We start from the raw sequence: 18,018 nt of genomic DNA on the forward strand, positions 1-18,018 counted from the left end.
CATTGTGGGGAGATACTAGCCCAGAAGGGACCACACATTGGAATAAAACCTAGTCCTGGCACAGTGGCTCACGCCTATAATCCCAGCACTTTGGGAGGCCGAGGCAGGAGGATCACCTGAGGTCAGGAGTTCAAGACTGGTCTGGCCAACTTGGTGAAACCCTGTCTCTACTATTAAAAAAAAAAAAACTAGCCAAGCATGGTGGCAGGTGCCTGTAATCCCAGCTACTCAGGAGGATGAGGCATGAGAATCACTTGAACCCAGGGAGCAGAGGTTGCAGTGAGCCAAGATCGCACCACTGCACTCTGGCCTGGGCAATAGAGCAAGACTCTGTCTCAAAAAAACAAAAAAAATGGAATATAACCCACGAATTCAAAGTAAACCTCAGAGCAAACCTGATCAGCTGGTGAATTATCTCAGTCTGGAAGTCTTAGGCTCTGGAGTAGATGGGCAAGTTGCCTGTTGATCACAGGAGACAGATTGTCTATTCCAGATTAAAGCAGCATTCTTGGAATAAGCTTTATAGGTGTGTACTATTTCCAGAGTGAGACAGGGTTTGTTCTCTAGAAACTGGTCGTTTACCCTGAGATTACTCACAATTCAAACAATATCTTTGTGATCTAATGGCTACTTCCTTATTTTTGGACTCAAACTAATGATAAAAATAACATACACTCTACAAACTCTTCTCTTTCCTTTTTTGCTTTGGTGCTAGGAAGCTCACAGCCAAATTTCTTTTCCTCCAGACTCTATGATTATTCATTTCTTATTTTAATGTCACACAAATTTTATCTTAGTAGTGTATGTATTTTGCAAGCCAACTCACATCCTTTGTTAGGAATGAGATAAGGATAGAAACAATATAACCTCTCTTCTTTATTTCCGCTTTTATTTTTGTAAGGGTTTTCTGTTGGGCAGGCTTGAAACTGCATGACCAAGCAAATGTTTCTGTGTCAACTTTCTATTCTTTCCTTGGTTTAAAATAAAAATATAGCATGCATTGTTGACCATGGCCCCTGTGTTCAGCCTTTATGATGGCTCGAGGGTTTGATATACACTAAAATGACAAAGCATTTCAGGAAACCTCCATTGAGTGGAGAAGAAAAATAATAAACCGGCCGGGCGCGGTGGCTCACGCCTGTAATGCCAGCACTTTGGGAGGCCGAGGCGGGCAGATCACGAGGTCAGGAGATCGAGACCATCCTGGCTAACATGGTGAAACCCCGCCTCTACTAAAAATACAAAAAATTAGCCGGGCATGGTGGCGGGCACCTGTAGTCCCAGCTACTCGGGAGGCTGAGGCAGGAGAATGGCTTGAACCAGGGAGGCGGAGCTTACAGTGAGCCGAGATCGCGCCACTGCACTCCAGCCTGGGCGGAAGAGCGAGACTCTGTCTCAAAAAAAGAAAAATAATAAACAACGTGGTGCTCTTCAATGCACTTTAAAATATTGACTTCGTGGATGAACCAGCTTTATTTAAACAGATGCATGAGTTTTGGTACAGACATGTGAAGTCTGTTTCTTGAGTGACAGGGGATACATTTACCCTAAGTATTACAGCTCAAACCAAGCATGGTCACTGAAACACTGATTAGGTGACAAGTGAAATGAGCTTGGTGTTCTCAGGCAGGTTCCCCAGTGTCCCCATGAAGGGACATAACCTGTTTATGGCAGGTAGTCCCTACAAAATGGAAGGAGCAAAAATGAGCGAGCAGCCCTGCAAGTGACCTATCCCCCTAAGGCGCAGTAGCACCTGGGAGGGCAGCCGAGGAAAGTTGGATCCAGTAGTTGCTAGCACGGGCACGGGGAAGGGAGATGGCTTCCAGTGGCTCAGACAAGCAGCTGATTCCAAAGCCCACTGGGCATGACAGTCACCTGAGAATTGCTTTTTTTTTTTTGAGACAGGGTCTCACTCTGTCACCTAGGCTGGAGTGCAGTAGCACGATCTCAGCTCACTGCAACCTCTGCTACCAGGGCTCAGGTGATCCTCCTGCCTCAGCCTCTTGGGACTCTAGGCATGTGCCACCATGCCTGGCTAAGTTTTGTATTTTTCGTAGAAACAAGGTTTCACCATGTTGGCCAGGCTGGTCTCGAACTCCTAACCTCAGGTGATCCACCCACCTCGGCCTTCCAAAGTGCTGGGATGACAGATGTGAGCCACTGCACCCAGCTGAAAATTGTTTTTGTAAATTTCTGGGACCCTCTCTTGGGCTTTTTCCAGAAATTCTAATTCACTGGGCCTGAGATGGAGCCCAGATATGCACATTTTTTTTAGAGGTTCTCCAGCTGATTCTATAGTCTCTCAGGTTTGGAAAAACCACCATGTCCTAAAGACAGCTGCCTTAGCCACTCTCCACTCCACCCCCACCCCAGCAGTGCAGACATCTATGTCATACATTTGTATATACTCTGTTGATGTACACACAGTCCCCAATATATGATAGTTCAACTTAGGATTTTTTCACTTTACAATGGGGGAAACAACATGCATTCAGTAAAAACCATACTTTGAATTTTGAAATGTGGTCTATTCCCAGGCTAGTGATGTACAACGCAATACTCCCTTGATATGCTGGGCAGCAGCAGCGAGCCACACCCCTTGGTCAGCCACACAATTGACAGGGTAAACGACAGATACTCTATAGTATTTTGTGTGGCCAGACAGTTTGCCCAACTGTAGGCTGCTGTAAGTGTTCTGGGCAGGTTTAAGGCAGGCTTGGCTAAGTTATGGTGTTTGGTAAGCTAGGTACATCCAATGCATTTTTGACTTACCCTATTTTCAACTTTCAATGGATTTATCAGGACCTACCCCCGTTGTACATCAAGGGACATTTGTATATACATATGTATGCATACAAATGAATATATATACATATTTATATATGGACATATCCATATATATCTTCTTGGCATTATATAGATATAGATATAGATATAGATATAGATATGGTTATATCTCCCACTAGCTCTGTTTTTCTGGAGAACCCTGACTAATACAATTCCCAACTCTACAAGTGGCCTATAGCGTAATCACCTTGATTTTTCCCCTCCCCTTTGTAAAATTAGTCTAATTACACTGGCTCTCCCAGAGAAGGAAAGTGTGCTGTAATGAGACGTCATTCTATTCCTCTGAAATGCTTCTATCCACACTGCATGGGATAAAACCACCTGTTTTAAATGGTGTCAAGATGCAGTCACACTTCTTTCCTGGCACTGATCCTTCCAGCCAGCTTCCCAGGCCAAAGTCCTTTGCCAGGTGCCACAGCTCTCAAAGTCATGTGATTTGTATCCACCAGGGTCCAAGCTATGTCGCTGTCAGTCATTATTCTGAGGCATGAATCTAAAATGTGAGCCTGGTCTGTGGAGTAGCCACTTGGCTAGTGGGTGGAGAATCCTGACTGGTTCCTCTCTCCTCCATCCCTGCACAATTGGAATGCTCTTCATTTGACAGCCTATAAAGTAGCCAAGGTTAGTTTCTTTGTGAAATCTATTCCTGAAAAGAAAGGCAACTGCTAATATGATGAGGGAACTGAAGAAACCCGAAGAAGCATGAGAAAGCAATGGTTCTTGGGCAAACACAAAAGATAATTTGGAGAAATGAAAGCACGTACTTTCTTATTTGGACAGAATTATTAAGAGTAAAAGGGCTAGCTTAAATTTTGTAGTTATGCTTTACTAATTTTAATGGGGTGGATTTTATGATACGGCAGTATTTGCAAATGTGGTGGTTCATTACATTTGCAGGACACTTCTCATAATATTAAGGGTTTACTCTCACATTTTTTCCTCCCAGTTTATAGGGCTGAGATTATGAGTGTGATCCTACTGTGGATTCTGTGGTCTGAGTGAAGAATTGATTTTGTAACTGACATTTTTTATAAGGCTGTGCTAGACCTGTTAGGAATCATTAAAACTGAAGTTTTGAAAAGACAGGCTAAGGAAAGTATTTATTGAGTGCTACCATGTGTCCGACAAGGTGCAGAGTTGTCATTTCAGTTGATCTATGTAGTAACTCTACATGGAAAAAATTACTATCCCAATTTTAATAACGAAAAGCCAGGGAAGGTAACTTGCCCAGGACTGGGCCCACATTTAGAATTTAGAGGTAACTCCTGTTCCCATTGATTCCAAAATTTATACTCTTTCCAGCACATAACTGCATCTGATAAAGTGCTAAGTAGCTTCACATTTATCAACTGTAAATGGGGAATAGCACGGTATTTACACTTGGAGTGGAGTTATATGACCACATCTTCCCAGAACCCTTTTATAGTTCATAGAGAGTTTGTGTAGACTCTCCCCAAGGGAACACAGAATAATTGAGGTTGGAAACAGCTTAACCTCAAGTCATAAAAATCACTGACATGGGAAACTAAGAGGGAAAATGGTTATCCTTAGTGGAGGAGAGGTTGTATGCTTCTGGTATGGGCTACATGTTCAACTGGTGGAAGGAATGTTTTCAGCCTTGAAAAATGTGACCCCTTGAACACATTTGATTTTTACATCATGACTATTGTTTTTTGTAAAGCACGCTAAGTACAAGTATTTGTTAGAATAAACTCCAAGCTCTTTAAAAGGTAAAATAATTTATATCTCTTTCCCTGACTCTCTCTCTCTGACGCACACACATGTGCACATACACACATACATACACATCCCATAACACATCACACAGACACACAATCGCCCATTTTATCAATTAGTCGGTACCCTGTGGCAGCCCGAAAAGGTTGGAAATTACATTCTTCTGTTTTCTTACTTTGTCATGGTGCTGTGCCTGTTCTGTAAACAGCAGGAGAAGTAATTATGTAAGGTGGGCATTTGTTACACGGTCACCTCTTGGAATATACTATAGGAATGTGCTAAAGCAAGGAAATATTTGCTTGAACTAATGCCTGGAAACTGAACGTGGTATGCACTTCATAATAATATAACCGCACATCTGGCTTATTTTTATGTATTGTACCTGAGTGGGTGGGGTAATATTTACATTATTTTTCCACTTCTAGGCTGTCTGGTGTGTAGTCTGTGCATGCAAGGAGTATCGTGTGTGTGTGTGTGTGTGTGTGTGTGTGTGCATTTCATATTCCCTATTGCAGCATCTGCCGTTTGCTCTGAATTGGAGCATTTACCATTGCAGAACTGTCACCGGCATCTTAGAAACACAGATTTACATTCCACAGGTCCCGTAAATGGGCTACGGGGCTACATGATGCCTTGTGTTTAAAAGAGATCCAAGTGGCAGCCCAGCACTTTCCGTCCAGCTGCACTTCATACTGTAACTGTGTCCGTTGAAAAGTGAAGCTCAAAGGATTTTTTAGAATCTGCTGCCCCAGCAGGTAACATTCTGGAGTTTTTTTTTTTCTTGTTGTTTTTTCTGCCACTTAAAATGTCCAAACCCTCTCGCTTGGCTAGACCTTTCTTCTCTAATGCAGCTTCTAAGCTGCCATCAGCTAGGCGGGATGATTTGAACAGCAAACAGAAAAAAAACAGCTTAGGTGAGAAAATTTCGAGAACTGGGAGTGAAGGAAATTTGGTCAAACAGCAGCAGGTGCAAACGGCGGCAACTCCTGCCCAGCGGAAAGCTACACCACACAAAGGTAATGTTTGAAATCCACTGCTTTTGTGAGCGTTTGCTTAGAAACTTCCTGCTTAACAATACTGACCGGTAACTTCAATGAATGAGACTTTCATGGCTTCAAAACTTATCCATCTGATTGAATGTGAAATTTTCTAAAATCCTGGAATGTGTTGCTAAAAATAACCAATAATTATTAGGAAGATAGAGGTGATGGAACTTTCTGTCATTAATTAATGAATGAAATAAGAAATGCTGATAGTTTTCACTTGTCTTCCAGAATAACAGATTTTATTCTTGGTTGTGTTTTGTACTCTTTCATAATCCAATCATACTCAAAGTTTCTTACCCTTTACCTATGTGAATAGAAACAAAAAAAAGAAGAAGGAAATTGTTCTAAAACCTCATCATTAACCAGTAATGGAAGTGTTGCATGCTTAATTGTTTAGTCTCTTTTAAAAATGAATTGTATCTGAGAATACTAATGTATGGTTCCTTGAAAAGCGTGATAAAAATTCCTGCTAGTGTTGTTACCTGGAGCATTTAAATTAGGCTTCTCAGGTGAATGTTGGAATGTTTCACCTAGCAAGAGTGATGGTGGATATTTGCCCAGGAATTGAGAAATGTAGTAACTAAAGCTATCTGTTATTTTAGCGTATATAATCACAGAGGGCAATGAAATCATAGCTAAAAATATAATAGTAATTTCCCCCATTGTACCAAGAACTACGTATTAAATCACTAAGCAGCATTTATAATACTTATTTTAATAGAGTTTGAGTTCTCTACTACAAATGTAATATTTGGCCCTGTGATTTTATAGTAAGATAAAAAATTGTTTTAATATTCTCATTCTTATAACTGGGAGTTTTTATTTTCTAAAAAGTCTATTTTATAATTTTAAACCTGACTTCTTCTCCATTAAAAACTATGACAAACAAATATGCAATGATACACTTTTGTGCCCTGTACTATTTCGAAGATGTAAGTATCTGTCCAGAAGATTTTAAGTTTTCCCTTAGTTTTGTTATTATTGTTTCATCCACTGTGATCAATGACATGCTTGTATAACAAACAGAGACCAAAATGCTTCATAAAAGCCATGTGCAATGAACACTAGAAGACGTTAGAAGTATTGATGGAAGTGGCTGAATAGAATGAATTTTGGCTGCATAAAAGAAAAACTTTCTTTTCTGTTAGACTATGTATAAAAATCTGAAAAATTCTTAGAAAAGGAATGTCAACTACCTCAACCTAAAGAGTGTCCAAACATTTATACAGAGTATATCCTTTTTTAAACAAACAATCCGAGGCTCGGTGCTTATTCCAAAGACTTATTCAAAATGCTGACCTTTTCACGGCAACCTGTGAGAACATGTTTAAATAGACTTAGTGGGTGAAAATAATTTTCTTTGATAACAGGTTTGGGTTGGGATTCATTCAAAGTCATTTAAAACCAAGAGTGACCATTAAAGTCCAAGATCAATGTAAATAAGACATACTTTTGTAAAAAAATAAATAAATAAACTGTGGTAAATTATAAAATAATAAGTTGGGGGATTTTTTGAGTTTCTCTGAGAGGAAAAGGAAGTATTCTACGACAAGACATTTTGATACTGGCAGCAGGACTGGATTATTTGTGAAAGATATCATCATCACGTATATTTGTTTTTATTCTTTAATCAGTATTTTTTAAATCCAACACATTGTATCATATAGCACCAATAGAAACCTTTAATAGTTGGCAAATCGGACTATGAGTCTCTTTCTAAGATAGCTCTGTTGCATTAGGCTTTCACGGAATGTGGTTGTCGTAAGATCAAGAAATCCAATAATAGCCACACCATCTGAGATTTATGTGGAATTGATGTGGTGTTTTTTGTCCTCCTCACTAAGATTTTTGTGTTAGTTCTTTAGAATGTTTATTTCATTTGGTCCACAAGGTTTAGCTTAATCTTGATGCAGCTTATCATGTGTCAGACTTTATTTCTCTCTTGTGTAATTTGTTAAATGAGGGCACCCTGATATATTTCTGACTTTTTTTTTAAGTGTATCTCCCATTTAGTGTATTTCTTAGATTAGTGTAGTGACCCTTCCTTTCACCTCTTTTCCATGCTCCCCTCTCCACTTCTTAAATTTTCTCTTCCGTACTTTTATTTGGGTATTAAAATATTGATAATAGTTATGTTTGGTTATCATAATTAGTTTTCCATCATCCATCTATAGGCTAATTCTAAAAGTTGAAAATCAGTAAAGTGTGTAACTAATATGACCTCATAAATCCTTTTATTGCTAAGCTGAAAAGTGTGCTAAATCATTTTCTCTTACAGTTTTAAAGTCTTTAGTCTTCTGTCCTCAGCATCTCTATCCTCCAAAGGACTGTATGGTCATGGTTATATTCATAGAACGCCCCTTTTTTTCTAGATGCTTTTCTCTGCATCCCTCAGTCCTTCTGCCCTGCTCTTTCCTGCCTGATTTCTAGAACTCCTGAACAGGTATCTCTTACTTTCCTTAGTTATTTTGTGAAAGCACATTCCCAAGAAGCTTAAGGAAAACTAAATGACAGGTAAACTTTCTAAATGTTTGCCTGTCCAAAAAACATCTTTATTTTATTTTCACATTTCAATGATACTTTGGACAGGCATAGATTTTTAGACCAAAAATAATTTTTTCCTCATAATGTTAAAGGTCTTTCTCCATTGTCTTTTTAGATCTAGAAGTGTTGATGAGAAGTCCTGTGTTGTTGAAAGATTCAGTTTCCTTTGTAGGTGATTTTTTTCTCTCTCTCTGTCTTGAAGCTTTAAGGATCTCCTTCTTTATCCTTGATGTTCTGAAATTTCACTGAAGTATTTAAAAGTATAGGTGTTTTAGTCATTCATTTTGGCTTGATGGGCTCTTTCAATTTGAGGAATAATGGCCTTTGGTTCTGGGTATTCTTTCCTATCAATTCTTTGATAATTTCTTTCTCTCTATTTGCTCTAGTTCTCTCTTTATGGACCTCCTAGGAGTTGGCTCTTGAATCTACCACACCAATTTTTCTGATACTCATCTTTCCCTTATATGTTTAAGCTTTTATCTCTGGAGTTTTTCTGGGAGATTTTCTTAATCTTATATTCCAACTCTTCTGCTATCTAGTTTTGATCATCATCATATTTTTAATTTCCAAGAAGCTTTTTAAATTCTGATTATTTGGGGACCAAAACACATGGCGTTATTTTCTGTATATAAGCAATATATTCGTGTACTTCATCTACCTAATGTACTTATCATTGCCTGTTCCAATCTGATGGCACCATATACCCATGTTTCATGATGAGGGTAACCATATCAGTGTGATACTGGTGTGTTTTTATTCTGAACCAATGGTCTGAATTGACCCCTAGAACAGAAGAGCCTGGCAATCAATAATCCTTAGGACAACAGCCTTGAAACTCATGTTCACCTATGGAGAATTTTTTCATGATACAAACCCACCAAATGGAAAGTGAATATTGAAGTGTATGTGTTGATATATGTCAACAATTTTGTTCAGGATGAGGATATGAGCCAATATCTTAGAATGTGGCATTTCTTCTTGGGCTTTCTGGTTCCTCTGACCCTAAATTGTTTTGTCCTGATCTTATTTACTTATTTATTTATTTATTTTATTTATGTTTAACTTTTAACGGTTCTAAAGAACAACATTCTTTAGAAGAGGATATAAAACTGACTTCAAACTTGGTTTGAAAAAATAGCTTCCATCTCTTATATATTTATGATGATGATGATGATGATGATGATGATGATGATGATGATGATGATGATGATGATGACGACGACGACGACGACGACAATGATACCTAACATCTACTGGGCTCTTCCTATGTGGCCAGCACACTTCTAAGCACATTATAAATACACTGACTCATATAGTCCTCACAACGATCCTGTTTTATAGTCCTATTGCTATTCCTATTTTGCTGATAAGGAAAAAGACAGAGAGTGTATTAGTCCATTCTCACACTACTGTAAAGAACTACCTGAGATTTATAAAGAAAAGAGATTTAATTGACTCAGTTCTGCATGGCTGAGGAGGCCTCAGGAAACTTACAATAATGGCGGAAAACGAAGGAGAAGCAAGCACATCTTACCATGGTGAAGCAGGAGAAAAAGAGAGAGCGAAGGAGGAAGTGCCACACTTTTAAACCATCAAATCTCATGAGAATTCACTCACTATCACAAGAAAAACAAGGGAGAAATCCGCCCCCATGATTCAGTCACCTCCCACTATGCACTTCCCCTGACACATGGGGATTACAATCTGACAAAAGATTTGGATGGGAACATAGAGCCAAACCATATCACAGAGTTTTGAGTTATTTTCCCAAGATGATGCAGACAATAAGAAGTAGAGCCGGAATTCTAATTCCAGTGGTTTTGAGCCTTGTACTTGCACATTTCACCGTGATGCTAGACCACCTTTCTACACAAAAAAAGCAATTCGCTCATCAGATAAGTTAATAAAATGAGTTAACACTTTGTGATTGGTTAGCTAGTTCCTGAAAAATCTTTCTGGTGGCACTCTGCAATTCAGAATAAGCTCTTCTGTTTTCAGCATTTTTATTTGTTGCCCAGGATTATTGTATCTTAAACAAAACAAAGAAGTGGAAAAGGATGAGAACAAATTTCAGAGTTAATAAATGCATCACAAAACTGTAAATGCTATTCTAATATTGAAATAAATTAAAGGATACATTGTCTATAGGGCCTTGCTGTCCTAATATGTATACTTATCCCTGCAGACATGAGTATACACACACACAAACACACACATGTGTGTGTGCACGCACACACACACACACACACAGAGCATACAATTCAAGAAAGGCTCTTCCATCACATGTGACCTGGTGGTCCTAGTACAAGCCTGCAGGCCAAAAATCACTCAAGTCTAATTCTCTTCTGACACAGGCTCCCTCTGTGGCCTTGAGCAAGGCAATTATCCTTCTGGATTGAATTTCGTCAACCATTAAAGAATAATAATATGTGGTTTATGGGTAGAAGTAGTGATGAGGATTAATGACTTAGTTAATGTGTGTCCAGTGTTCTCAAGAGCTCATATCCTGTATGAATACTGTAAGTCAAGCACAATGGCTTCTCTATTTACATACCTACAATTGCTGTAGAGAATAAAATCTTACTCTGTTGCAAATACTATGCATGTACCCATACCAAGAAAACTCTATTATCAGCCCCTGGTTGATTGCATACCTTGCCTTATTCTTTATGTTTAAGGAGTAAACTTACATGCATCTTCTTTTCTATAGCACATGTAGATTGAGATCACCTTTAGATACCTGGAGCTCAACATTGTCCACCTCTGTATTAATACTTGGAGAACAAAAAGTGTGTCCTCTTGCTAGTGGCACTCAAATTTATTCTGGACCCTGCTGATGACTGTAGTTATCTTAGACCAGTGCACAGTGAAGTAGCCTGAAGGCAGTCATGGGTGTGGATAGGCAATGTCTTGAAAAGGTGCACTCAGTGTATGGCTTTTTCCTAATAATAAGGAGCAAGCTGATAATACCAGTCAATGGGTATCATCCATTGATAGGACTTATACTTTTTCTAGTATTTTCTAGAAACAGCAATGGATTTATATTGATTATGTGCCTTTCTTTATCTGACTGCCTTTAGGACCAATTCTACTCATTTGTTGAGAAGATCAGAGGTCAAGGGTACAGTATGTAATCAACAGAGCACTGGCAACTTATGCTCACAGTTATTAAATTCATAGTTTTGGCTCATTACTGAGACCAGTTAGTCCAGATCCAAGCATTACATATCTATATGGGTCATTACGTTTCTCCTCATCCTTTCGCTACAATTTGCAGAGCTTACTCTGAGCAGCCACTGTACAAATGAAAAGTAAACATACTCAATTTGCTTAAGAGTATTTAATGGCAATTTTTCTCCAATTAAATATAGTATGAGCTATGACTGTGTGAATATGAAAAATTACACTTACTTCTAGAGTTTTCCGTTTCTTGACTAATCTTATTTAAAATTTTTTCCCAGGTTGGGCACAGTGGCTCACGCCTTTAATCCTAGCACTTTGGGAGGCCAAGGCGGGTGGATTACTTGAAGTCAGGAGTTTGAGATCAGCCTGGCCAAAATGGTAAACCCTGCCTCTACTAAAAATACAAAAATTAGCCAGGCGTGGTGGCAGGTGCCTGTAATCCCAGCTACCTGGGAGGCTGTGGCAGGAAAATTGTTTGAACCTGGGAGGCAGAGGTTGCAGTGAGCCGAGATCACACCCCTGCACCCCAGCCTGGGTGACAGAGCAAGACTCTGTCTCAAAAAAAAAAAAAAAATATTGGCCGGGCATGGTGGCTCACGCCTGTAATCCCAGCACTTTGGGAGGCCGAGGCAGGTGGATCACGAGGTCAGGGGTTCAAGACCAGCCTGACCAACATGGTAAAACCCCATCTCTACTAAAAATACAAAAATTAGCTGGCCATGGTGGCGGGCGCCTGTAATCCCAGCTACTCAGGAGGCTGAGGCAGAATTGCTTGAACCTTGGAGGCGGAGGTTGCAGTGAGCCGAGATCGTGCCACTGCACCCCAGCCTGGGCGACAGAGTGAGACTCCGTCTCAAAAAAAAAAAAAAATTATCCCACCTAGTCATGCATGAGAAGTAAGAAATATAAGTAATTCTTCTTACCATACTTTATTTTCTTCCTAGATTCTGTTGAAATTCAGTATGTCAGGAAAGGAGTATAGAGTCACCTCTTAAAGTTAATCTGGGGTTTTCTCTGAGCTGATCTGTAGTTTTGGTTACCCTGGCATAGCCCGCTTAGGGTAGAGAGATCAATAACTCAAAAATGTGATGAAAAACTAAATGCACTTGCATTAGAGAAGCATGAACCACTGTGGAAAAGAGAATTAACAGTCTCCGAGTTTTATAGTGGCATAGAAACCTAAAGATCATATAAATTATCTCTTTTTTTAACTCTATTTATTTATTTATTTTTATTGTTATACTTTAAGTTCTGGGGTACATGTGCAGAACATACAGTTTTGTTACATAGGTATAGACATGCCATGGTGATTTGCTGCACCCATCAACCTGTCACTTACATTAGGTATTTCTACATTAGGAGAACATGTGGTGTTTGGTTTTCTGTTCTTGTGATAGTTTGCTGAGAATGATGGTTTCCAGCTTCATCCATGGCCCTGCAAAGGACATGAACTCATCCTTTTTTATGGCTGCATAGTATCTCATGGTATATATGTGCCACATTTTCTTTATCTGGTCTATCATTGATGGACATTTGGGTTGGTTCCAAGTCTTTGCTATTGTGAATAGTGCTGCAATAAACATACGTGTGCATGTGTCTTTATAGTAGAATGATTTATAATCGTTTGGGTTTATACCCAGTAATGGGATTGCTGGGTCAAATGGTATTTCTATTTCTAGATCCTTGAGGAATCGCCACACTGTCTTCCAAAGTGGTTGAACTAATTTACACTCCCACCAACAGTGTAAAAGCATTCCTATTTCTCCACATCCTCTCCAGCATCTGTTGTTTCCTGACTTTTTAATAATCGCCATTCTAACTGGCATGAGATGGTATCTCATTGTGGTTTTGATTTGCATTTCTCTAATGACCAGTGATGATGAGCATTTTTTCATATGTTTGTTGGCTGCATAAATGTCTTCTTTTGAGAAGTGTCTGTTCATATCCTTCGCCCACTTTTTGATGGGGTTGTTTGTTTTTTCTTGTAAATTTGTTTAAGTTCTTTGTAGATTCTGGATATTAGCCCTTTGTCAGATGGATACATTGCAAAAATTTTCTCCCATTCTGTAGGTTTCCTGTTCACTCTGATGATAGTTTCTTTTGCTGTGCAGAAGCTCTTTAGTTTAATTAGATCCCACTTGTCAATTTTGGCTTTTGTTGCCATTGCTTCTGGTGTTTTAGTCATGAAGTCCTTGCCCATGCCTATGTCCTGAATGGTATTGCCTAGGTTTTCTTCTAGGATTTTTATGGTTTTAGGTCTCACATTTAAGCCTTTAATCCATCTTGAGTTGATTTTTTATAAGGTGTAAGGAAGGGGTCCAGTTTCAGTTTTCTGCATATGGCTATCCAGTTTTCCCAATACCATTTATTAAATAGGAAATCTTTTTCCCATTGCTTGTTTGTGTCAGGTTTGTCAAAGATCAGATGGTTGTAGATGTGTGGTGTTATTTCTGAGGCTCTGTTCTGTTCCATTGGTTTATGTATCTGTTTTGGTACCAGTACCATGCTGTTTTGGTTACTGTAGCCTTGTAGTATAGTTTGAAGTAAATTATCTCTCTTAAAATATCTAAGGAAAAAGCCAGAGTTAGTTGTTTTGATCAAGACTAGAGGTACACTAGTTTGAATCAATGTCTTCTAACTCAGTGCTTTTTCTCCTTGTATATATCCTAAGCAGAAAAAGCAAAAACTGCTAGAACACCTCCAGGTTTCCCTTCAAATGTCCACTTCTTAACATGGTTTCTTTTTTTTTTTTTTCCACTAATTTTGGGGGAACAGTTAGTGTTTGGTTGCATGGAAAAGTTATTTAGTGGTGATTTCTGAGATTTTGGTACACTGATCCCCTAAGCAATGTACACTCTACCCAATGTGTAGTCTTTTATCCCTCACCCAACTCACACCCTTCCCCCTGAGTTCCCAAAGTCCATTATATCATTCTTACGCCTTTGCATCCTCATAGCTTAGCTCCTGCTTATAAGTGAGAACATATGATGTTTGGTTTTCCATTCCTGAGTTACTTCACTTAAAATAATGATCTCCAACTCCATCCAGGTTGCTGAAAATGACATTATTTCATGCCTTTTTATGGCTGAGTAGTATTCCACATTTTCTTTATCCACTCATTGGTTGATGGGCATTTAGGCTGGTTCCACATTTTTGCAATTGTGAATTGTGCTGCTATAAACATCCATGTGCAAGTGTCTTTTTCATATAATGACTTCTTTTCCTCTGGGTAGATACCCAGTAATAGGATTGCTAGGTCAAACAATAGTTCTTCTTTTAGTTACTTAAGGAATTTCTATGTTTTCCATAGAGATTCCACTATAAAATATTTCCTTATTTAAGGAATCTCTATGTTTTCCATAGTGGTTGTGCTAGTTTACATTCCCACCAGCAGTGTCAAAGTTTTCCCTTTTAACCACATCAACGCCAACATCTGTTATTTCTTTATTTTTAAATTATGGCCATTCTTACAGGAGTAAGGTGGTTTCTCATTGTGGTTTTGATTTGCATTTCCCTGATAGTGATGTTGAACATTTTTCATATGTTTGTTGGCTATTTGTATATCTTCTTTTGAGAATTGTCTATTCATGTCCTTTGCCCACTTTTTGATGGGATTATTTGTTTTGTTCTTGCTGATTTGTTTGAGTTCCTTGTAGACTCTGGATATTAGTCCTTTTTCAAATGCATACTTTGCAAAAATTTTCTCCTACTCTGTGTGTTGTCTGTTCACTCTACTGATTATTTCTTTTGCTGTGCAGAAGCTTTTTAGTTTAATTATGTCCCATTTATTTATCTTTGTTTTTGTTGCACTTACTTTTGGATTCTTGGTCATGAACTCTACCTAAGCCAATTGGCATGGCTTGTTATTAACCTCTGATATATTGTGTCTCTCGTGCTCTGTTACCTGCACTCTTATTTTCTGTTGCTACTTGCATACTCCAAGTTCAAGAAGAGTGTGCATTGAGCAGGCAATGGTTGTGCCGATTCTTTATTGGATTTTATCTATGTAACTAAGTTATAATCAGGGCTCCTTTAATGCTGATAACATGTGAGCAGTATCTTTTATTATGTTTATAAGACACAGGTTTGTTTTTGGTGGCTTGTCTCTAATGGATCTGATAAAGAAACTTTCCTTATCTCAATAACGTTAAAAAATCACAAAATGATTTTCTGTTTCTGCTTTAACTGGAGTGGAAACTAAAGTAACAAGCTCTATTTTTATAAATATTTTCCTAAATTATGTACTAGTCAGCACCTTCCAAACATTAGATTAATGTCCCAGGGAAATATTTTTTTTGTAAAGAACTTAAGAGATTATACAGAATCACAAATTATAGTTTTAGCCAACTCCAGTAGAATATTTTGCTATCTAAACTACTTTTTCATTTAATTTCCCTGTATTCAGTTCTTGGTGCATATATTGCTTCCAACTTTTAGTTTTCAAGTCTAATGAGCCACTTTACATTTAAAATACTTCTATTATATTACATTCATTTAAGCTATCGGAACTTGGCCATTTGAAAAATAATTAGAATTAGTATAGATGGAAGAGTATGTGATTACCTTTTTATATGGGGCTATATCTCCCAAGCAAATAAATCATTTCCTTATATTATTATATGCTATATATGTTCTTAAGAGTAGTTTTATCAATCTTGGCTATTTAGGAGCAAATTATCACGAGCCTCTCTACCTATCAATCTGCCTATCAGATTACCCATCTCTTCTATAATCACATGATACCGCCCTTCCTAGCTCATGGCCACATATGAGTAGGAGAGATATCTGAGAATTTGAAAATCTAGACAAAAGAAGAACCTTCTTCCTGGTGACAGTGCTATAGCAGGTTAACTATTATGGTTTCTTAAGTTAATAATCTTTAGAGTTTTAAGGCAGACCACAAAGTCTGCCTGCATGGTTTTCTCCCCTTGTTTTGTAACAGGAAAAATTTCAATTGAATTCAGTGTAATTTTGTTCCCCATGTTTCCAAAATATACAATTCCATTACTAAAATAACCTAGAGGAGACTATAACTAAGTAAAGAATCTCTTCTTACATACCATAAACATTGGTTAAATGTATCTCTCAGGAACACAGATAACTTTTGTTATATTTTGTATTTCTGGGCAATTCATATTTATAAATATGATACACAAGTTAGACTTTAACAGACATTCATGGTTTAAACACAATTATTTAGACTGTAGAATATTATGCTTGTGTCTGACAGCTTATCATATGCATTATGAATATATATATATAGTATTATGCTGGTATATTACATTTTTAACATACTCATTAGTTTGGAATTAATAAACTTAAGTAGTTCCATTTTCAATATATGTAGGATATACATTAGTTAGACTTTTCTTGAGCCAATGTTTTAATATTTTACCCTGTTGATTAGGTTGTTTTCTGAAACTATGATTCCTACAATGCCTTTGCCCACTCAAAAAAAAAAAAAAAGAAAAGAAAGAAAGAAACCTATTTAACCATCTACTATGTGTCTGGCATTGTGCTAAATACTGGAAGGTTAAAAATAAGAAAAACATTGTTCTTGCCCTGAGGAGTATTATACAGTGATAGAAATAACCAGGTTATCTGGATATCTAAATGGAATTTTCTGAATAGATTCATATACAAAATGGCATGAATGCACAGAAGAACAGGCCATTTCCCCCAGGTAATATGAGTTCACCAGGTAGAATGAGAAAGGAAGCATCATAATAGACCATGTTGGTTGCATATAGGAAATAGCAAAGTAAACCTGTGTGGCTGGTGAGGGAAACATGGAGAGAGGAAGAGACTGAAATAATTTCAGGGGAAAAAAAAAGTTTGTTCATTTTTCTCTTCCATCAGTGAACATTTATTAGGCTAAGTGTCAGGCATTATTCTAGGATCTAACCAAGATGAAGGCGATGAGAGATGAAGGCTGTGGTTCCACGGGGTTTAACTGTTGGCTCTATGACAAAAATTAAGGCAAAGTGATGGAGAGTAATGAGAGATAGGGAAGGAGCAGGTTTTGGGAATTGAGAAAATCAAGTTTTCTTTGTGATGTTAATGTGGCACAGCTATAAGCACTCAAGAGGAGATGCCAGATAGGAATTTGAATACATGGATCTAGAGATCAGCGCAGGACAGAAGCTACAGATATAAATAAGTGAATCACCAGTATATGAGTGCTATTTAAAGCCATGAGATTGGATGAACACCCAGGGAGATTGAAGGGGATAGAAAAGAGAAGAGAATGTGGCCCATCTCTGAGAAGAGAAAGTAGCCCAGGACCCTGCGATATTCCAAGATTCGAGCTTCAAAGCAGGAGCAAAGATAGGATGAAAGTATTAAGGCTTATGTGCACTAACTTGAGAACTTTCTTTTAAAACTCCAGGTCAGGGTATTCTACGCATTTCCTCCCAACAGAAACAAATTCATGCCTGCCCCTTCTGCAGTTGCAAACAAATACAGTCATACATTACTCAATTATGAAGATATGTTATGAGAAATATGTCATTAGGTAATTTCATCATTGTGCAAACATCATAAGTATACTTATATAAACCTAGTTGGCATAGCCTACTACACACCTAGGCTATATGGTATAGCCTACTGCTCATAGGCTATACACCTGTACAGCAGATTACTGTACTGAATACTGTAGACA

The 18,018-nt window shown here is 38.0% G+C and overlaps 1 protein-coding gene across 15 annotated transcripts in view; it reads left to right on the plus strand.

Moving 5' to 3' along the window:
- The window catches only part of KIAA1217 (KIAA1217 ortholog), an 850,426-nt gene that overhangs the window by 335,821 nt on the left and 496,587 nt on the right, over nt 1–18,018 (plus strand). For 3 of the 15 annotated variants that reach the window (XM_063669645.1, XM_063669650.1, XM_063669652.1), the window contains exon 1: nt 5,386–5,600. The exons of 1 other annotated variant lie outside the window; for it this stretch is intronic. In XM_063669645.1, coding sequence (XP_063525715.1) covers nt 5,390–5,600 — 211 coding nt within the window. In that variant the 5' untranslated portion in view covers nt 5,386–5,389. Of the gene's footprint in view, nt 1–5,361; nt 5,601–18,018 lie in introns of those variants that run through there. 11 more of the 15 variants (XM_063669673.1, XM_063669674.1, XM_063669656.1 and 8 more) reach the window with 10 other exon arrangements.

Source organism: Pongo pygmaeus, chromosome 8, assembly GCF_028885625.2.
Source record: "Pongo pygmaeus isolate AG05252 chromosome 8, NHGRI_mPonPyg2-v2.0_pri, whole genome shotgun sequence".
NCBI classification, from domain to species: Eukaryota; Metazoa; Chordata; class Mammalia; order Primates; family Hominidae; genus Pongo; species Pongo pygmaeus.